Raw genomic sequence first — 22,536 nt, forward strand, 5'->3', positions numbered from 1 at the left:
CCTACCTCACTGTGTTATTAGAGCATATTTACATTATGGCTTTGAATTTTTATCTGTAGTAGCCCAGGCGAAAGCACTTTTAAGACATTTAAGATTGAAAAACAACACCTGATGATAAAACATGGGCATTTATTGCAAGAACATTAAATGTTTGCTCGTGTACCTTCTGACTATCATCTCCAGGTCTTTAGTGTTATGACTGGACAACATGGAGATTTGAAAAAGGAATGGAGTGTTATGGATAAATGCTGAATTAATGACAGAAAATGCAATTATAATACTTCCAAATTGTCTGATATTGTCCCTTATTATCACTTTAAAAATGTTTCTACTGCTAAATTTACTTTCTGCTTTGAAAACGCTGTAACATTGTTCTACTTGATGCTACTTGAAAACCGCTGAACCTGTTGGCAGACCGTACCAACTCAATGCAGGGGTCGAACTCTAAACTTTAATTACTTATATTGAAGAATTCCAAGCGTTTTGTGTTTGATATGATCATATAACTATTATAACGCGTCGATTATTATATGATGATAATTTGTATGCATTTAGATTATTCTTTTTAAACAGAGAGGCACGAATGCCTGCAGTTTTGTGGTGAATGGTTTTTCCCTCGTGGAAACCTGCGAGGGGACGGGTGGGACTGCAATAGTTTAAAAGTAACAGCCGTAAATCGGCAGTGTTTTTTATATATAAATATTTATCTTTTTACACTCTTTTTGTTTGTTTTCTACAGGGAGCTGTTGAATTGGAGACTGAACATGTTTTTAAGTTAGCCGCGTTCGTTTTGCAGGTAAGTGCGCCTTGTTTGACAGAATGCTCCCACAAACACGCTGCGTAGCTTCAGTTTGAATCAAAACCGACTGCCAAGCAGGAGCTGGTGCTTGTTTGTTGTGCTTGTTTGTTGTGCTTGTTTATTCGTGTTTATTATTTTCTTTGAAACACGTGCTTGCGTGAGAAGTTTTAGGAGAAATTGCGGCGTATATTTGTTTCTCGTTCCCTCCAGAAGGCTTTTCGAAAACGCGTATTTGTACTCACAAAAAGCTTGTGCACCACTGGGACAGTTAAGTCTCTTAATCAGTGTGAAGAAGATACTTGGGAGGCATCATGAGCTTTCTCACTAATCCAGTTCAGATTTGCTTCTGATTTATGCTCGTGCACGTTTATCTAAATGCCTTTTCAGATGTGTATGTGTGTATATGTATGTATGTATGTATGTATATGTGTATATGTGTGTGTATATATGTATGTATGTATATATGTGTGTGTATATATATATATATATATATATATATATATATATATATATATATATGTATATGTGTGTATATATATATATATATATATATATATATATATATATATATATATATATATATATATATATATATATATATATATATATATATGTGTGTATATATATATATATATATGTATATGTGTGTGTGTGTATATATGTATGTATGTATTTAGAAATCATGTTGTGCAATTCTTTACTTGATGCAGTAAAGTTCAGTAGGAATGTGCAGTGTTCGTTATACATTTGTTTTCTTCCTCTGTTTTTCAGGAGGCAAAGGGGGACTACACAAGGTAAAAGTCCTGCTCTAGATCCTCTTACTTGTCAAAAGATATAAAATGAAAACATTCATTAAGTTGCATCAATGTCTGTCAAAATTGTTTGCTTAGAGAAACCTTTGGAGAGTTGTTTAAACTGACTTGTAAGAATTTTTCATAGCCTTGGGTTTCAGAAAAAATTAGTTTTTTGGCATGTTTGTGCCTTAAAGTATATGTTTCCATGTTTAAAAGTTATTCTGGATGTTTTGTGATATTATCTATATCTGCAGTGTGTAACAAATATGCCTAATGTATCTTTGAGTGCGTAACCATGCAGGTATTATTGCCTCAACCCTAGCTGCATATCCATGAATGGGTGTGTTTGGGAAAATATCTGTGGTTTGAGTCATCAGATGACTGTCATCACTTGTGGGTTTAATGCTGAATGGGTTGATGTTATAGTCTCGTTGTTAGGAACTTACCTGCGCAAAATATTGTGCAGGCCATAAAAGGTGAGCAGTGTGATTTACCAGATCATAAAAAATTGAGGTTGATGTGAAAACAGACATTAAGTAAACCAAATGCATTTCAAAGAAGTGCTCGCAATAAATTTGTATTTGTCGCTTTATTGTAACTTAGATTTATTGTTGTTAATGACTGCTCACTTTAAGCAGGCCTAGATGCATGCTCTACATATAAAATGCTACCACAGAGGCTGACACTTTATTTGCACGGGTTGATATTTCTGGTTGATTCTGTTCATGGTAGTGTAGTTAATTATTCTTTCAACTGTACTCTGAGACACCAAGGGCATGATAGCAGGCAGATAAAAAAAAAAAAAGGAAAAAAAGGCTGAATAGCATATGACATGATTATTTTGGAGGCGTCCTCCTATTGCCCAGTTTGACCATTTTTCTTCTCTTTGGTAACAGTAACTGGTTGCATAATGTGGGTACATCACACCAGTAAAGCAAACGAGTGTGCAGGTTAATGCCAAACTCGTTTGTTTACTTCTGTCCCTACATAGGTCTCATGACGCCCAACGCTTTGTACACGCTTAGTTGTGTGAAGTGGAAGCCGAGCTGTTTGTGTGCTCAGTGCTGGCTTAAAAAAAAAACCCTGGCTAAAGTGTTTCATACATCAGTGACCTTTACTTCCTTTTCCAGTTGAGACGGAGCTGTGATATAATGAACAGGTTTTGTACAAACAGTACACTATGTATGGACTAACATCACATTATATAGGAACATGTTAAAGACATGGCCTCAATTATCTTGCGTTTATTTTCAGCTTGTTTTTTTTGTTTTGTGTTTCTGTGGATAAAAAAAACCCAGATGGTTTTGGTTGCCTCTGTGAAAATGTGCAAAATAGAATAACCTGTGAGAATAAATGACATTTTTAGCTTAAAACTGCATTCACATTGTATCATTTTATTTAAATGATAAATTTCTTGGGTTTGTTTTCCCCCTAACAAACACCAGCTTAAAATGGTTGCCACTCTAATAGTTTGTAACGTTTACTCTGTACAGAACAGTCTCTTTCCAACTAATTAAACTGGAGGAACTTGGTAAACTCCCCCATTCAGAATACTTTAGGCTTCCTCATATTCTTAGGTTTGTACACACGGGTTTCCCTCTTCAACTCAGACCACAGGCTTTCAGTAAGTTTTCAATCCAGGAATTGCGATTGGAAAATCCAGAATGTTGTTTTCATGTTTCTTATAAAGGTTTGTGTGTTGATTTGTATTGTTTTGTCAGCTTGTTAAATGCTGCCATCTATATCTAAGTCTGAACCTTCTGGCAAAGGCACCAAGGTTTTGTGGTGACACATACTGGTGGTAGGAAGAATTCATGATTCTATCAGTCTTGACAACAGAGTTCCTGGACTACTGGCCCCAAAACATCTCTAAAGCAAAATTGATCCACTATACACAACGCAAATATCTGTATTAATAGCATTTGCTTTAGACACTGTATTTTTCGTACGACACGTTCACAGATCATTGTGACACGTTCACACACACACACACACACACACACACACACACACCCTCTACAGCCATTTGCCCTGCATTCCGTTATCATTTCGTCATGGATTTACTGTACTGTATATATTGACAGCTAATTGTCTGCTTACATTTTTAACTATTGTACTTAAATATTTAAAGTAGTTCCATGGCAGTCAGGTTAAAACCAAAACGAACACTTTGTCATTAATCACTGAATCTCTTTGCTCTCCCCCACTTCTGATAACAACTTGTATTTTCCTCATATGACCAAAGATCCCAAATCCTCTCCATAAAGCACAAGCAAGAGATTAAACCCCCATCCTCCTTTTCTACCTCTACCCCTGTCTTTAAGCCTGAGTGGATGTAAAGCTTGAGGGAGTATAGAAATGTTTTCCCTTGCAGACATTTAGGCGTCAGGCTTTTTATTGATGCATCAGTGATGTTTGTCTTTAAAAGCATCAAAACCACACATTTGAGCATCTTATCATGTGCACTAAAATGTATCAGTTTGTTTGTAATCGCACACGAGTGCAAGAAACTCCTCGGAACTCTTTAAGAGGAAGTCAGTAACATCCTGGTTTGGTGTGAAACATACCCTGCACTCCATTGTGCATGGCCAGTGTTGATGAGGAATGTGCTGATAATTTGTTGCACAATAAAGCATTTAACAGAATGTTTAAAAATATCACTATTATACAACAATGCTGGAAAACACTGTCTGGCAGACAACTCTGCACTGATAAACATGTTTGTGTAATGTAAACCCAATGTAAGCGCACATTGAGATATTTAGTGTTGTTTTTGTTGTACCAATAGGATGCATGAGTTCTTTTTATGTAACAAATGAACAATGTTGGTGTAGCAGGTTAGCTGAGTTTTCAGTCAAGTTCCAAAAAGTGTTTGTCATGAATGTCTTCAGCAAGATTAGACATTGCGCTCTGCTAAACTAACTATATTTCCACGCAAGATTACCGTAATTAATTTCCGGATATATAAGCCGCACCCACTGAATTTGACACAGATTTTTATTTTAAATATAAATAAGCTGCATCTGTATATAAGCCGCAGGTATCTACACTGAAACTATTGAATTTTACACAGGCTTTAACGAAAGACAGTGTCTGTTACATGGTGTAACAGGTGAAATATGTTGTGGCTCCTTTAAGAGCACAGCGGCATTTTGGGAATAGCCTGCCGACGCATTTTTTCGCTATTACTGCATGTGTGCAAGACCGAGGAATATGTCCTCATTATTTTCTGATGCTCATTTCTAAGTTTCTTTGACTAACCCGTTACGCTGTTGCCAAGAAAAATAAAAAAGCACGAGTTTTGGAAACCTGTCTGTGCTTATATGATTTTTGTTGCAACTGGAGTTAGCGCGCTCTCCCTTCACCCAGACTCAACACGTTACAATGGCTTGTATCTAAACAGTAGCCTACCAAGAAAGTCATTGTTCACTGTCTTCCTCCTTCCTTTCACAACTATTTCTCTCAGGAGTTTATCTTTTGGCATCGTCATGCGTTTAAAAAAAGTTTTTACTCCCGAAGCCGTGCAGCTCAGAACACAGGTGAGGTGCGTTTTTTCGTTTCCGTTCAGAAATTTCATTTGTCTAATGTTATGGGGCTCAGTAGTTTTTTTAATACCCATTGTGTAATAAGATGCAAACACATACTGCAAATGCACACAAAATAGCCGAATATAAAGGAAATCCCATTGTATAACAGTCATTTTGCTTCTATTCAATTGACTAGCAGGTAACCCACTGTTTGCTCTCGTCATTTTGTGGCTTTAACCAAATGCTGTCAATTTTATTTAACTAAAATCTGCAGTTTGATTATCAACTATTAGAGGCATGTACACATGGCATTTGTTTCAAAATGATCTTGTTTTTGCTTTCCTCTCTGCAGGAGGTGGTTTTGGTCTGCAGTGAAATAGCTGACACATTAGTGACACGTTGCCTCCTGTAGCCAACTGTTTGATAGTACAGACATAATGAATACCAGATTGCTGACTGGGCATTGTGGTGAAAGCAGAACCGCTCTGTACATTGGCACGTGATTAAATCGCAACCAAATTAACGGCATCAAACATTAACTGTGAATCAGCAACTGTTTAAGACTGCTGTCTTTCTATACAAACCATCTCCTGTTCTACATTTAGGTTTCATTTAAAATAGCAGAGTTCATGCGCTAACAAGGAAGTGTTGTAGCAGAAGTATTCCTTATATTCCATGATTTACACAAGTTCTTATGGGATATACATTCATTTGCGCATACAAAAAGCTTGATAAGAGGATTGGCTTCTTCTCCTCCTTTTTTTTTTTTTTTTTTTATATTTTTTTTTGTTCTTTTATTTGCTTTACGTCACAAGCTCTCAGCACTGTCAAGCTGACCAAAACCTCTTAAATGGCTTTTGTGTAAGTTTAATAGTACAGCACCCTGCCAAGCAGCACTTCTGTTCATGGCGTTTTAATTGCAAGCCACTTTTCACTGCACATGTTTTATGTTACGGACAGAGCCTCTGTGACGTGCTAGACAAGCTTGGTCCGCTAAGAGATATTACTTTTACCATTAAAACTGTATTGGGAAGAGTTGAAAATATGTATTGGAAATATGTCAATATTCACTGTTTCAGAAATCATTCACCTTTTGTAATGGCTAGAGGATGTGATTTGGAAACATCAACAAACTCCCTTGAAGCAAATATTTATAACCTTTCTGTTACTGTTTGGCAAGAAGTGTTTTATCCAATTATTTCTGTGTTAATACAAAGCCTTTGTTCTGGTAAATACATTTTGCTTAGTCATACCATTTTCCCATGGTTTTTATGTATGTGCTCTGTATTGGCATTCAGTTTTAAGCAAACAATGTGTTAACCAACTAATGCACTTTTACATATTGAATACATAATATGCTTAGAATATATTAATAAATTGTATTATTTTTTTTCCCCCCAGTGACGAAAGTGCAAAGTCAGACTTGAAAAAGCTCCCCGTGTTTCCCACAGCTGTTTTAAAGGAGCACCCATCCCTGGCCTATTGGTAAGAAACTTTTAGAGGACCATTAAGCACTTTCAACCTCTACTCAAAACTTTTACTATCAAACAGCCTCAAATTTCGCTCTGCTGCCCCCGCAATTACCCTTTCCAACATGTTTAATTGTTGCCTATATGTGCTAAACTGCAAGTCTCTTTACTGCAGCCAGGTGCAATGGGCTTAGGTCATGCAGTTTAATGAGACAATAATTCCATTTGTAATGATGTGAAAGTTTGTTTAGAATAATAATCTTGTGATGCTATTCTTGTTTTATTGAATCTTGAAATGTCTTCTCTTGTAAAGCATAAGGGCTCATAGAAGCGAGAGTGTGTGTTGAGAAACACCTGTGTGGGTATGTGTGCAGAAACAGCTGTGGAGGCAAGGCGTGTGTGTGCGCGTGTGTAATTAGAGCATATCCTAGACAGAGCGTGTATGTATGACAGGACAGTTGGCCTGATGGCATTTCATGGATGAGTGTGCTGAACTCATGTCTAAAGAGTACAGACTTTATAAATGGCACATTCATCATTCAGCCTGGCATTCAATTCAATTGCTGTTCATTTTGCATGTACAGATTGTAATCGGTCTCTCTTTCTCCACCTCGACCCCTTGTAGTGAAGACCAAGTCATCGAGCATTACAAAACCCTCCGAGGACTCACCAGAGGAAAGGCAATTGTACAGTAAGTGGTCAATTATTTCTTACTAACACACGAAGTGCATTGCCTTCTCCAAAACATATTTAGACCAGAAAGACATCAGTCTCTATGAGGTTTAATCAGGTTTAAATCTAAATTAAATGGCAAGTTAAACAGTAGACTATTGTATGAAAAACTAAGCATTATGCTTGACTTATTGCCCATTTCTGATTAATCTTTATTTTATCCTCAGGTATCTCACATTAGTGGAATCCTTACCTTCATATGGTGTTCATTATTATGAAGTGAAGGTATGCTAATGTTTAAATATTTTTTTTTTTTTTATGTTTACATTTATCTCGCTTGCTTTAGCAATGGTACAGTACATTACATATGTTAGCATTTGCTGCTGGCAAAGTCAACTCAACTTATCATCAAGCATATTAAAGCTGATTGTAGTGCTTTACTGATTTACTGACCAACCATAGTACGCACATACATTTTTTTTATTTATTTATTGGGAGATTACTTACTGGGCTAATTACCCCTAATAATTGACTTCCTTTTAAAACCTCTCTTTCACAGGACAAGCAGGGAATACCGTGGTGGTTGGGAATTAGCTACAAAGGCATTGGCCAATACGACCAACAAGACAAACTGAAACCCAGGAAGGTAGGTTACAGTGTACAGCAGAGGAGACCGTGACATTTTCCCTTTCACCTTTAAAGTTAATGTTTCACCAAACTGCAGATATGCCCACAACAAGGCAAATCTGTGAGAGAACATTCAGAGGAGGCAGTAAATCAATCAGTTTCCCACATTACATACTCGCCTGATATTTTTGGTGATATTCGAGAAAATTTCACTGTCTAATGAGAAATAAATTGAGTTATCACTCATAAAATGGCAGATTGACAATCATCTGAATCTGAAATGACAGACAGTTCTAAAAGCGTTTTGGGCATTTGGATGTTAACTGACACTCTCTGAAAACTTCTCCTCCCTATTCCTATTATTTTTCCCCACCATTGATAGCGTCACATTATAAAAATAGTAATGCATGTACTTGTATAGCTATATATATATATATGTGTATGTGTGTGTGTATATATATATATATATATATATATATATATATATATGTGTGTATATATATATATATATATATATATATATATATATATATATATATATATATATATATATATATATATATATATATATATATATATATATATATATATATATATATATATATGTGTATGTCGATAGTCTTGGAAGTAACACAATACATTATTTATATTTATACTTCATTAAATTTTTTCTTTAATACACAGCAGTCATTCAACTCTTAAATTGCAGTGTTGTAAACCCTGTGTAGGTGGAGTTTTAGGTGGTAGTATGGTCCATAAGGCACAGTTTGTGATAATTATAGGGAGGGGTAAAAGACCTATTTAAAATGGGAGAAACTATGTGGTGTTAATATAAACAGCAATGTGTGTGCATGTGCTTTAAAAAGCTCCTAAAAAAGTTCTGTATTGTTATTTTGCCTTCCGGGTAAAAGAACCACACCTCATTCGTATATTTAATTGCAACAGGACATCATGCTTTGCTGCTAGGAACATTCACATTATTTCACGTTAATTAACACTGTCGTCTCGCCTTCGTCAATTTATTTAATTTTTTTTATTGCATATCGTTACAGTTTGTCATTTCTGCCATTTGTAAATTGACTGTATTTGGGTGTGTATCTGGTGGCACAGTATTAATTGGCATCTCCCCTGCCTGTAAGCTCAAATCTTGAGACAGAGTGTAATTGTGTGGGTCGAAAGCAGAAAAGGGACCAATCCTGGCACGATGCCAGCCAGAGACAGCGTTTCTAAAAGGATTCTTAGCTTATATTGTGCTTCCCTGCCAACCTACTTTTTTCATCCAGCGAAGCCGAGGTGTAGACAGGGGTTTGAGTAGAAATATCCCAAGAGCACATCCTTCTCTCACTCTCATTTTCTTTCCCGACCAGCTCTTCTCCTGGCAAAGTTATAGCAAGGACATGTGAAGGGGGAGGAAGCTCACCCATCGTTTTTCTGTCTTCTATTTTGCCTTGCTCCCTGGCAAATATTTTTTGTTTTTTTGTGTACATTCTTTTTAAAAGTACCCCCTCACCCGGTTGTCAAAGTGCACCCCATCAGCCTGCCAGTATTGATTGTGCTTGCTGTCAACACTGGCTGCCTTTGTATCATCCCAGCCCACTACCAGCAGACTACTCTCATTATGCAAATCCACCCCAGTCATTGTGCTCTTCGCTCAGCCCAAACAATTGATCAAGCAATAAAACACAATTAGTCTGGCAGGGGGCTAAGAGAAGAGAGGACGGGCCTCGCGGCTGGGCCTGCTTCACGTGAGCTATCTATTGGGGGTCGTTGGATTTAAAGTGTTTTCCCGCACTGTAAAATCATGGGAAAGCGCATTTGGCAATTTTTTTTAAATAAAGGCTGTAGCTTAATACTCTTTAAAGTTCTAAATATATTTGGACTAGAATTAGTTTGTAATTTTTTCATTTTATTTAATTGTTTCTTGTTCACCACAGAGGATGTGATTTCTTCATAAAGTAGTATTAAATGATTACATGCCATTTCTTTTACTTGTTTACTGACACAAAGAACGTCAATTTCCACAGTAATGAGCGTAGGAATGCTACTTTGCCGTATGACTGAGTGCATGCTTCCTAGATTGAATTACATTTACCAGATGCAGATTTAATTAGCATAATGAGAGCCAATCTTGTTCCAATACACAAACGCAGGCCTTGCAAAATGTTGTCTTCTGTTTTTACATCTGTTCACCAGGGGATTGTGTAGGGGTTACAGGAATGTCAAGTTTGCGTAGTCATAGGATCAGGATTTCTTGATGAGGCTTAAAATTTTTTTTTTTAACAACCTAGGCCATTTATTAGAGAAAAAAAAATTGGTGCTTTAAAAACAGGCAGTTACTCTTCCTATCTTATTACTCAGGTTTTATCAGTGTGTCCCATCTTGGATTGGAGCCCAATGAACTAAATTCTGTTGTAGTAACTGCCCGAAAGCATTTCGTAATTATTATAAATTTGTAAAACTCTATATAAACACACATGGATTGGATGTTAATATCTACTTATGTTGATTGATGTTCCACGGCCATCTTTTTAATGAAATTCCAAGAGAAGTAAGTTGTGTCCGATTTTTTGACATAATGTGACATGTCGTTCTCTCTGCCATCTTGGAGTGACTCATAGAAGTGGTTATGTGTTTGGATGTGAAATTATATACTAAATATGTCCTTATTGTTTCTTTCCGTACTAAACATGTGTAGCTACGTCTTGTAGATAAATGGTCTGAACTTCTAACTCCTAAGAGGTTTGTTTAAGCTATAATATTTCTGTATAGAACCCTTCAAACCCTAGGAGTGTTTTCTTATCAGAAAGGCTTCATTCTTTTTTCTAACACTGCAGGATAATATTTTGACCTCCACACAGAATATTAGACTAAAGTAAGCTGATATTTGGTAGCAAATGCTAGAATATATAGCCCGCCTTCTTCACGTGACCTGGATCTTCTTGCGATGTTTGCTTCATAAACACAGTGCACCAGTGTAATGTTTTCGTAAGCCAACAAGTTTATTCCAGAAACATTAGGGCTGTTTCATTAGCGCCAGTCACTCGTTCACACATCCAAACTCGTCTAGGTAAAATCGCCCTTTTGAAATTCAAGTAGTAGAAATTCAAATGCCGTTACACAAGGTTGTAATATAGCGGTATATAGAGTATACTGCTTTTAATGTTAGCAGATGATATTATTTGTGGTGAGAGTAGGGAGCAGGTTGAGAAGAGCCTGGACAGCTGCAGGTACATGCTGGAGAGAAGGGGAATAAAAGTCAGTAGGAGTAAGACAGAGTACATGTGTGTGAATGAGAGGGAGGGCAGTGGAGTGGTGTGGTTGCAGGGAGAAGAGGTGGAGAAGGTGGAGGAGTTCAGGTAGCTGGGGTCAACAGTGCAAAGTTATGGAGAGTTTGTTAGAGAAGTGAAGAAAAGAGTGCAGGCAGGGTGGAGTGGGTGGAGAAGAGTGACAGGAGTGATTTGTGATAGAAGAGTATCTGCAAGAGTGAAAGGGAAAGTTTATAGGACTGTGGTGAGACCTGCGATGTTGTATGGTTTAGAGACAGTGGCATTGACTAAAAGACAGAAGGTGGAGCTGGAGGTAGCGGAGCTGAAGAGGTTGAGGTTTTTCATTGGGAGTGACTACAATGGACAGGATTAGAAACTAGTTCATTAGAGGGATAGTGTGGGATGTTTTTGAAGACAAGGTGAGGGAGGCGAGATTGAGATGGTTTCTACGTGTGCAGAGGAGGGACATGGGGTATATCGGTAGGAAAATGATGAGGAGGGAGGAAAAAAGGATGGCCTAGAAGGAGGTTTATGAATGCGGTGAGGGAGGACATGCAGGTAGTTGGTTTAAAAGAGGCAGATGTAGAGGACCGAGGGGGTATGGAGACGGATGATCCGTTGTGGCGACCCCTAATGGGAGAAGCCGAAAGAAAAGAAGATGGAGTATACCGCTTTTACATGCGGTGAAGATGTCTGATTTGCAAGACGTTGCTAACGAACAAAAAGAGCCCTTGATGAAATTAAGTTTAATTCAGTTTTGTCTGAATTGTATGTAATTGCACCTAACTTGCTGTACAAAGACATCTAATTGGATAAACTTTGGATTATCCATGTTAAGAGGTGTGAAGTGATCTGGGGTCATTTTGCTTTGTAGTTCAAATTCAGTTATTGTTAGGAGAATTTCTGCTAGTCTACAGCCAATTTGCAGAAATTTCTTCTGGAGGTTATATGGAAGCATCATATTACCGATTTCTATTTATTTATTGATAAAAAAATTATTATTTTTTTTTTTTGTTTCAACATTCAACAAGGAAATCTGTTTCATTTTTCCTCCAGACTTAGCTTTTTTTTTTGTGTGCATTGCTTCCACCATTATCTTTTGTACCCTGTCTATAAATTTTATCTGTGTATTTTGGCATCTAGTGGAGAGAGATAGGACTTCTGAGACTTCTGATAAAGGGGTGCAGCATTTTCTTTTGTCAGCTTGAACAGTGGTAAAGGGGCCATCTTGTTTTTACTAAGAGGTTAGGAGTGCCATGGCCAGCGATTAATGATTACATACTAGTAGTAGATTCCATGCATATTTGGCCTGAGAAGCATCGGGTGTGGTAAGGAGTTGTGGCAGTGGATTCACTCAGTGAGAGCATAAGCAGCAAAGGTTTAAATGTCTTTTATATACAAGTGTATAACCAGTAAATCTAGTTTGAGGATGGAGTTAAAGTACAAGAGGGAGTGGTAGATAGGCTAGGAGAATGAGTGTAAGGTTAGTCAGGGAACGAGAGAAAAAGGGAGGGGTAGAAAGTGTGTATTCCACACAGAGTTGTCGACCTGTCATAGATGGGCTAGGTCAAAGTGGGGTTTTTATGATGTCACGCAGAGGAGGAGTGAATAGGAGGGACTTGAGCTGAAACTCTTGCAACACCTTTTGCTTTCTGTGAGAGCAGACAAGAGAGTATTGTTCAACGAAGCCTCGACCCTGTGGGAAACTTGAGCGTAGGACTCCATGGAACCTGTTTGATACACCAGGGACTTTATGCCGCCTTCTTAACTTTCCTGAAATGAGCTCTATCTATTGGATCTATCTAGGGTGCAGCCCAGCAAACGTTAAAAAAGGTATACTACCAGGTGCATTTGAGAGTTTCTATTTTTTTTTTGTTTGTTTTTGTTAGAGCGGTCTACATGAGCCGAGTGAATTGTATTTGATATTAGAAAGTTCAGGGAAAATCTTTAAATGAAGCCTAAAGATTTAACACATTTATATTTGGTTTCGGCTGTCGGCAATTCGTTTAATGTCCTTCATTTTGTGTGTGTGTGTGTGTGTGTGTGTGTGTGTTTCAAAGAACTGAAGTGAGTTTCCTGGTTGTCCGATTCTCCATTAGTATTTCCGCCCTGTTCTAGGTAATCTGTCATCAAGATTACATGCTGAATAGGTACTGTTTTATAGCTGTTTGGATTTTGACAGAGCTGGAGAGGCGTTCCAAGGAAAAGTTTGTCTGTCAGCAGCAGATGTTTCGCAGTGACCATGTCCCCTACCTTGTTTGAAGCTCCCTTCCTTTAGGGCAGATTTGAAAATAAGCTGTGGCTTTGAACTTTGCTCATCTCTTGTAGCTTCATTATAGCAGCTGTGGTGCTTAATTGACCATGTAGCAAATGCCTTTTGTCATTCGTTTCCAGCTAAATGTAATGATAAACAAACAAGACTAGGTTTTATGTTTTTGTTTGATTGTTTAGTCTCGAAAAGAGAGAGAAAAAAAAAAGTGAGAGAAAATGTAACAGTGTCTTCCTTGTCACCTGGGTTTTTCCAAACAAAGGAATTCATATGGTTTTTCTATCCAACATGAGTCAGAGCACCCCGTGTTTATCTGCTGATGCCCCAAATCATGTACCTCAAACTATTACTCTCTCTTTGTAGGTCTTTCATTGGAAGCAGTTAGAGAACTTGTATTTCCGTGAGAAGAAATTTGCAGTTGAGGTCAACGATCCTCCGAGGTAAAACCAAAAAATGTACACATCTAAGCTTGAATTTCAATCTGTACATCCTCACTGTTCAAATAGTATCAATGCTCTACATTTGTTGGAGAATGTTTTCTACAGATTAAGGATACGACAGTTGAAACATTTCAGATTTTTTTGCTACAATGATCCTGGATTGTAAAATGCTACTAATGGCAACAATAGTTATAATGTAGAGGTACTGATGTATTGCTCTTGATTTTGTATTTGACTGAGGTTTTAAGCTGTACAGTGGCCACAGAGCAGCCATCAATATAGAAAAGTGTAGTACAAGCATTTTTTATTGTAACTGTTCACAGCATCAAGGTCAGTACGCATCCATGTTGAAATATTTGATATGTAATGGGGGTTTGAGTTGATGTGTAAACACAAATGAGATTTCTGCTTGACTTCTTTCTTCTTTTCTGTCTAACTTCATGCAGTCTATGATGCATCCAGTATTATTTTGCTGATTTGCAATGTTGTCTTCATATTTCCTACCTGACATTGTACTGGCTTTAGAGTTTGCCATTTTAAATAAGCTTGACTATGGCAATCAGTTGTCTTGATGGCTCTTTTTAAATGTATGTATTTATTAATCCTTTAGGAGCGCATCGTCTAAGTCCACTTTCGGCCAGTCTGGACAGGTTATCCACGCATGGTATGCCAGTCATTCTCTGATCAAAACCATCTGGGCGATGGCCATTAGCCAGCACCAGTTCTACCTGGACTGCAAACAGAGCAAAGTGAGTCTTTTAGCATTAGCTTCATCAGGCTTTCTATTTGTATTTAGAACTCGTATAGCTGTATATAATGGTAAACTTGAATTAGAACCTGAATTGGAAGTTAGAAATTACTCTCTTTAGTCTTTACACAATGTGTTTGCTTATGCAGTATGTTTAATAGTAATTGTAAAAATAATTAGACAAATAGATTTATCATAACGGGTGAAGGTCTGATGTTTGCGAAATTATACCGCAATTCAAAATGTATGTTTATAGATTCAGTATGATGTAGATGACTAAAAGGTACACCCTATATATGTATTTAGCATGAGCTAATTGTCTTTACTTCAGGCATTGACCCTCACCTCTGCTTGACCTTCTTATTAATAATTTTTTTTATATAGTCTAAAATATCCACATCAAAGATCTTGGGGGACATTGCCATGGACCTTACAGACATCGGAGCCTCCAGAGTTAGCAAGATGGTGAGCGGAGAAAGCAAAGACCAGCTCATCATGGCCAGCAATGGGAGCTTGGCCTCTGCAGGTAATAAATCTAATAATTTACTACCATTCTTCTCTATGAAAGCTGTTCAGCTGTATTTCCCATCTTATTGGTTTATTAGGTGTGGTCAGCTGAAGCCTGTATTTGCTCTGAAGTTTTACATGATTTTCGTGTGTGTGTGTGTGTGTGTGTGTGTGTGTGTGTGTGTGTGTGTGTGTGTGTGTGTGTGTGTGTGTGTGTGTGTGTGTGTGTGTGTGTATATATATATATATATATATATATATATATATATATATATATATATATAAAATGTGTGTGTGTGTGTGTGTAATATGCCTGGAGATTGTATGTAAAGTTGAGCTTGTTTGTGTGCTTAGGTTCTGTAGATTCTGAGCTAAACGAGGACCTGAAGAAAGAGAAGATTAATGAACTAAAGAAGAAAGAGAAGGGTCTTCAGGATCTTCTGACTCAGAAACTTCATGAACTTAAGGAGCTCTGCCTCAGAGAAGCAGTTAGTGTTTTTTGTTGTCTTTTTTAATGAATAAGGTAAATAAATTTATTTAATTTAAACTAGATTTCATTAAAATATGTTTTTTTTTCCCCCCAGGAACTAACTGGCAAGATGTCTAAAGAGTACCCTTTAGCACCTGGAGAGAAGCCTCCAACTGTAAGAAGACGTGTAGGAACTGCTTTCAAACTGGACGATCTTTTCCCTTATCATGCTGTAAGTCACATTTAAAAATTATGTGCTTCAGTAATATAACACCATCAACTATGACTAGGCAAGATTTTTTTTTTATTTACAGTGGAACCCACTTATCTCGACCTCGGTTAACTCGCCAACCCTATTAAGTCGACGTTTTTGAAGTGGAACCACCAAATTCTCGCTTTGTCTTAGCATTTTCAAGTCGGTTTTGTCGACGAACCCTAATATCTCGAGCACAAGAGGGGGCAAATTTTCCACTTAACGTCGGTTATCTCGATCCGCATGACCAATCGCCAGCTTTTGCCACATCACCATCTCACTACCATATTTTTGCGTCTATAACACGCGTCTTATAAAAAAGTTTTACATACCCATCACTCAGGGTACATCTTATATACGCGAAAATACAGTAGTGAGACGGCACTGTGCAGCCGCAGAAAAACTTGAGTAAGTGGCGGAAAATAATGATAATCGATGGTGGTTTGTATTGTATAATGGTAAATCTTTGCTCTTAGTTGGTGTACATATGCCTTTTGGTGTAAAAAAAAAAAAAAAGCATGTAAATTTTTATAGCATGCCTTCATCAAACAAATCGCGGCAACGCTGTTGTGTAAAAAAAAATCTCCAAAAACACATGTACATTCTCATTTAATAACGCACATCATGTACATAAAGAAATTTCAAGCACGTTAATATATTGCCGCCATATTGGTTTTCGTTTATCTCGATCATCGGTTATCTCGACGCTTTTTGGCGACCCCCTACGCCGTCGACATAACCGGGTTCCACTGTATTTGATTTTTATAAAAATAAATCAGTTTTTTTCTGCCTTCAGGACCCTCAGTTAAGGAACTTGGAAAGCCGGTTTGCTCTTCAGCAAAAGATTGTAGAAGCAGCAAAGAAGCTTGCCAATGAAACAGAACTCTGCAAAACTGTGAAGAAGAAGCGAAGGAGAAACTTTGAGGATGCTATGAAGACCCTTCAGATGATCGAGAATGAAATTAATGACTACAGAGTTCAAACGGGCCAGAAACCCACACAAAGGGCCTCACTAATCATTGGTACATGCCTTTTTTAATTCCCTGTCTGAGAGAATTTCTAGTGGTTTTGTTGACTGTATATTAATGGTATTAGGGTTACATGATTTTAACTGCACTGATTCTTTCTGTTTTATAAAATAAATTTTCCCCCATAGTGCTTTAAAAAGGCTGAAGTTAGCAAATATTGTGTTAAAATGAAGCTTTCATCTCTTCATAGACGATGTGAATGCAGCGGAACTCAGCTCGCTATCCGACTTAAATCTGGATGATGGTAAAAGTTAAAACGGTTTACACATTGCTTCGCGATATAAATTGGATCTGTCTATGCATGTTAATCTGGATTACTTCAACCTTCAATCTCTTCACAGATGAGGCATTTGTAGTGCAACGGCAGCGTTCCCGTTCAGTTCAATGTTCACCACGGCCTTCAGACAACCTAGGCATTCCATATGAATCCAATCGCCGGGCCTCCGAAGACCCACGCAACCCCGACCGGTAAGACTTCCCCAGCAGTAACGGTCTTTTCTATCACTGCTTGTTCTTTAAATGGGGTTTGCCCTGCATTTGAGGCTTGGCTGAGGCTTGTTACCTCATGTTATGGCTTGTTAGAAACCAGACATACATTCCTGCTTGGGTTTCTACCTCTATCTATACCTCTTATCGTATTAAGTACACTCAGGGTGTTAAAAATAGTGCAAGACGTGTTTCTTCTTGACTGACTGCTAAAACAAGGACAACAAATTTAGCAGGCAAAAAAGAAGCGTTTGCAGAATTGCTCTTTAATTATTGAAATTCATATTTATTTAGTGAGTCATAAGTTCTGGATATTTTTTTTTTTTCAAGTAAATAAAATGTCTTTCAGCTCTTTGTGAATTGAAAAGAAATGTTGTGTTTATTTTTCTCCAATAAGTTGCTTGATCAATAAAATAATCATTTAGGTTCTACTCAAGTGTAGAAGGAAATAATCCACTGTTTTTTTTTTTTGTTTTTTTTTTATTGAGTTTCTGTATCAGTAGCTCATTATAGGAAGTGAACAATGTAAAAGTGGTTTCCTTATTTGTGTTATAGATTAAACTACGGTGAAGTCCATGAACCTTATTCCTACAGCCACCAAGATTCTTTATCACCACATAGTAGCCCGTATTACTCTCAATCCAGGCAAACAGGAAATTCACGCAGCATGCCTCCCACACCCCAGCTGACACGCAATGCATTCAGCAGCATCCAGCTCAGGTAATGAACACACCTACAGTGTATAGATTTTTAGCTCCAGCTCTCCAACATGCTTCCATCTGCTCCACTTAATGTATACCTATATCAACTTCACTGTGACTGATAACATGATCTTTAATTTCAACACTGCTGGAGAAGAGTTACATCACACATACACATGGGGCATTTAATTACATCTAGTGAAAGAAACGCACACTCAATTTTGCCAGTGAGTTCATGCTGACTGCTACAATCTGTTTTTATCACCTAGTCAAAATTAGTTATACTAGAAATGTTTGTCAAACTTTTCATTTAAAAGCCTGTTTAGAATGATTCTGACCCCTGGATGTGCACACAGGTGTGAAGAAGACACGCCTGAGCATTTCCGGCAGCGCAGTGGCAGTCTTGAGTCTCAGTCACTCTTTACTTCAGAGTGTGATGGTCCCGAGCCTGTGTTTACAATCACCCCTGCTGCACGGCGGAGCAACAGCACCGAGGTACTTGACGACGTCTCCTCACACACCAGCCAGTCAAGTACAGAGTACTGCGCTCATTCGCGCGCTCGGAATCGCCATCGTCGCCAGAGGGACTGCGTTTATGCTAATACAGGCAGCATGCCCAACCTTGCACAGAACGATTCTCGCTGCTACACCCCTAAGGCACCGACCAGGCCCACCACAACAGCCTATTACGTCACTGGATACCCCTGCTATGCGGATCCATACACTAACGGAAGCTATGCCTATGAGGAAGAGACAGCGGGCCATTATAGCGTAAATCCTTCCTACCAGACAATGTCTTACCATGGACAGCAACCATACAGTAATTACAGTCACAGTGAGATGGAAAGCATGAACCAGAATCCATATGCTACACTGAGGCAGGCACGAAGTCGTCCGCCCTCGAGAACCGAGAACGTAGCACGCAACATGCAGAAGGCTATAGTGGCCGAGCACTTACGAGGCTGGTATAACCGGAACAGTGCACACAGGCAAGTGTCATACGAGTACGAGCGGGAGACCCAGCAAAACATGGGCTACAGGATGGCCCCATACGCTTACAGCTCTAATGACCGCTGCACCTCATATGCCTCAGGTTAGGCATTTCAGCTTTTGTTTTTATGTAAACCTGTATGTTGAAGCAGCAGAAGGGTTTTTGATTGTTTGTTGAGTTAAAGATGCTAATTGTATTTTCTTTTTAATTGTTACAAATAGATACAAATGGATTTACAACGTGCGTAGAATATTTAAATAAAAACCCATTTGTGTTTTGTGTTTAAGAATTTCTTAGAACTGTAATCTTTGAGTAGTTCATAAGAAGACTCAATCGAAAGACATTCCCTAAATATTTAGAATATTATTTCTAAATATACACCGTCTTGAATTGCCTTATACTTAATTTCCAGTTTCGACAGCATCCAACACAGGGGACTGGCGTGATCACTTATCAGTGGGTTTATCCGAATACGGCATGGGTCTTCATCCACAGCACACCTATAGCTTAAACTCAGTCCATCAGAGTCACCTTCCACAAAGCAGGTAAGCAAGTTATTTACCTAATGTTTTATATATATATATATCAAATATTGTCTTAACCACAATTTCATGCCCCTATGCCCAGGAAATGCTCTAATTTCACATCTGTTCAACTTTAAGCTCTTATTTGGCCAAGTTATGTGCATCACTCAAAATGTATTTCACTGATTTACCTACTTATTACATCTTTTTGTGATTTAGTTTTTTGTTATTGGTGTAGAATGGGTTATAACTCTCTATAGAGCTTAGGATTGTATTCTTGTACTATGTTCTCTCCAATGCCTGCACCTCCCCTTTCTCTCACTTTCTTCCATCCTCTTTTTCCATAGACATGCCTTCAGTGCACACCCTGCACCCTCCTGGTACTACCTACCTCCTTTCTTCTCACCTACTGCTTGTTCCTCCTCATCCTCTTACTTCTCCCTCCCTCCACCTCCTTCTTCTCGTTATCGAGTGGAGCGCTCAGGCTTTGATGGCTCCAGAACTGACATGGTTAATAAAGCCTCCTTATTAAATGTAGCCCTTGATAGTAAGTAAACATGTGATAGTTATTTGTTTTCTTTGTGTTTTGTGAGCTAAGTTATTAAAGTCCCTGGTTGTTTGTACTCTTTGTTGCGTTTTATGTGCCATTTCTGGGTTTGTCTTCTCATGATAGGGAAGTTGCATGGCTTTAAGTGTCAGTGTTTGGCAAGACAAGGTCTTAACGTAAAGTCCTTGACTCACTTATTCCTCGGTGTGTGTGTGAAGAGAAATCACACTCAGGTTTCTGCCTTGTCTGACTAACCACCATACCTTTCATGCCAGCCGCCAGCCCCATCTTCTAGCTCCGCCCCCAGGGCCCAGAGCTCCATCTCCGTTTGCTAGGAGGAGCCCAGCTCCAGGAACTTTAGACATGCCTGGTGCTGTTGCCAGTGGCTATGTCCAGGACTATTATTATACTCAGTGCTAGAGCAACTTGCAGCACTAAACAATGTGGTGAGCTGCATACAAAACCCCCACACTGCTTTCTCTAACCTGTGTGCTTTAATTAACTGTTCTCACTTCTAACAATCATTTTCCTGAGGCACTAAACCTGTCTGGTAGCTCAGCTTTATTGCACCAAACTGCTGGATAGGTTTGTGTGTTCAGTGGTGGCGGGTTGGTCCTGTGTGTCGGGCATCAAACTACACGGGTGGCGTCTTGTCCTGAGGACAAACTTGTGACATGTCTTGATCGCTCTGTCTTGATTGCTGCCATTTGTACTGTTTGTGTTGTGCGCATTTTTCATTTGCTGTATGAATGTTTTAACCCCACGTTGAACATGCATCTTCAACACAAAAAAAAAAGTTCACCTAGTAGTACACAATAACATATCCTCTAATTTAACGTGGACAACCAGGGGTTAAAATGTTCAGAAATATTCATTCAGAATTTTGATTTCATGACTCACTTTATTAATGCCATCTTTTTCTTTTTTAGGTCATACATAGATGTAAACCAAATGGATTTACACCTGAGGAGTCCAGTAGACAGTTTTGACTCTGAGGATCAGACACTTTACTGGCACGAAGACTCCAAGCCTGGAACTATAGTGTAGGAAATGAAAAGAAGTTCCTCATGCTTTGTGCCTTTTACAAAACCCCTGTTTATGTTCATTTTTTTCTGTGGGTGACAAGTTTAACTACCAGAACTTTAAGGAATGTTACCAGGCAAGGATTCTGTAAAACAGCATTCAGCCAGCTCAGAGAGCACGGGTGAATTCCCTTGCAACAGAACCGAAACGGGCCTTTGGGGCACACTGAAGAGCAACACATTGTGTGTGGTGCTAGCACTTCTGGAACTTGGCCTGCCATGATGAACGTCTGCTGTGGAATTTTCTTCGGGATTTGTTAATATGGTAAAAGTGATTGGGCCGAGTAAGGTGGTAATCGAGCCAAATAGCCTGGACCATTCTATTGCCATGGAGGGATATTACAATCGTAAATCTTTTTCATGGACACAAAGCAAATAATAATATGAAGGACTAAGCTCAGCTGGTTTCTATTGTGTGAAAAGTCTCCCATGGACATTTTTTTTTTTTTTGCCGTTTGTTTAAAGAACTTGAAGCATTGATCTTTATATTGCTGTTGAAGGTCTCTTTTTTTTTTTTTTTTTTTTTTTTGCAAAAGTATTCTATATATAATTATGCATAAACATTGGATTCACAAGGGCTTTTGAAAATGGCTATGCAAGAAAATGGAAGTTCATTCAGTATTTTTGTATTTTTTTTTTTCTTTCCACCCCACTCTAGCAGGTGCTGTGCTTTTAATCATGTATTTACGTGCTGAATTATTCACACACATTATTTAATGTGCACTGTGTTGGTCTGCCAGTTTGCTGGGTGTAAATCATATAAAAAGATCAGAAATCTGTATCTTCACATTAATTAGATAAACATTACTTTGGGATGAAAAATGCAGACTCCTGGTGGCACGCACATGACATACATATGTGTAAATCATGCCATGGAATATTCTACATAACTTATTACTAATCATTGGAACATAGCATTTCTAGCTTTTCTTTATTACTGTTTTTTTTTTTTTTTTTTTATACTTTTTAAAGCCCAAATTGTTTTAAATTCACACAATTTCAAAGATATAGCACTAATGAGGTTACCATGTGGATAGGTTATACAGCTTTTTTTTTTTTGCTTTTTTTTTTCTCTCTTCACCAATCTTACTGCATACAATAGCAGCACCCTAGGCCTGGCTTTTGCCATTTTCTCCCTCTTTTTCTCTTTCTCCAGAAGAGACTTGTTTATGTATATGTAAATTCTGTATATAGTTTATTTTTTGTCATTTTTAAAGAGAATTTTTTTGTATGTCCTTTTTGAAAAATGTGTAATATATAGTAATCCGAAATGTTAAGCTGGTTCTTAGTAGTTTCAATCAATGAAATCTCTTTGAATTAAACAAAAAACGACTAAA

At 38.0% G+C, this 22,536-nt stretch overlaps 1 protein-coding gene across 6 annotated transcripts in view; it reads left to right on the forward strand.

The window, feature by feature from the left end:
- frmd4ba (FERM domain containing 4Ba) overlaps nucleotides 1–22,536 on the forward strand; it is a 47,121-nt gene extending 24,585 nt beyond the window's left edge. For 4 of the 6 annotated variants that reach the window (XM_046852886.1, XM_046852877.1, XM_046852896.1 and 1 more), the window contains 19 exons: nucleotides 740–796; nucleotides 1,571–1,593; nucleotides 6,522–6,605; nucleotides 7,215–7,280; nucleotides 7,489–7,546; nucleotides 7,821–7,907; nucleotides 13,787–13,863; nucleotides 14,474–14,612; nucleotides 14,996–15,137; nucleotides 15,473–15,606; nucleotides 15,703–15,819; nucleotides 16,637–16,862; nucleotides 17,059–17,112; nucleotides 17,210–17,336; nucleotides 17,910–18,074; nucleotides 18,412–19,148; nucleotides 19,459–19,591; nucleotides 19,918–20,117; nucleotides 21,047–22,536. In XM_046852886.1, coding sequence (XP_046708842.1) covers nucleotides 740–796; nucleotides 1,571–1,593; nucleotides 6,522–6,605; nucleotides 7,215–7,280; nucleotides 7,489–7,546; nucleotides 7,821–7,907; nucleotides 13,787–13,863; nucleotides 14,474–14,612; nucleotides 14,996–15,137; nucleotides 15,473–15,606; nucleotides 15,703–15,819; nucleotides 16,637–16,862; nucleotides 17,059–17,112; nucleotides 17,210–17,336; nucleotides 17,910–18,074; nucleotides 18,412–19,148; nucleotides 19,459–19,591; nucleotides 19,918–20,117; nucleotides 21,047–21,057 — 2,637 coding nt within the window. In that variant the 3' untranslated portion in view covers nucleotides 21,058–22,536. Of the gene's footprint in view, nucleotides 1–739; nucleotides 797–1,570; nucleotides 1,594–6,521; nucleotides 6,606–7,214; nucleotides 7,281–7,488; nucleotides 7,547–7,820; nucleotides 7,908–13,786; nucleotides 13,864–14,473; nucleotides 14,613–14,995; nucleotides 15,138–15,472; nucleotides 15,607–15,702; nucleotides 15,820–16,636; nucleotides 16,863–17,058; nucleotides 17,113–17,209; nucleotides 17,337–17,909; nucleotides 18,075–18,411; nucleotides 19,149–19,458; nucleotides 19,592–19,917; nucleotides 20,118–20,392; nucleotides 20,564–21,046 lie in introns of all 6 variants that reach the window. The other 2 variants (XM_046852872.1, XM_046852873.1) reach the window with 2 other exon arrangements.

This window comes from Silurus meridionalis, chromosome 1 (genome assembly GCF_014805685.1).
Source record: "Silurus meridionalis isolate SWU-2019-XX chromosome 1, ASM1480568v1, whole genome shotgun sequence".
In the NCBI taxonomy this organism is placed as follows: domain Eukaryota; kingdom Metazoa; phylum Chordata; class Actinopteri; order Siluriformes; family Siluridae; genus Silurus; species Silurus meridionalis.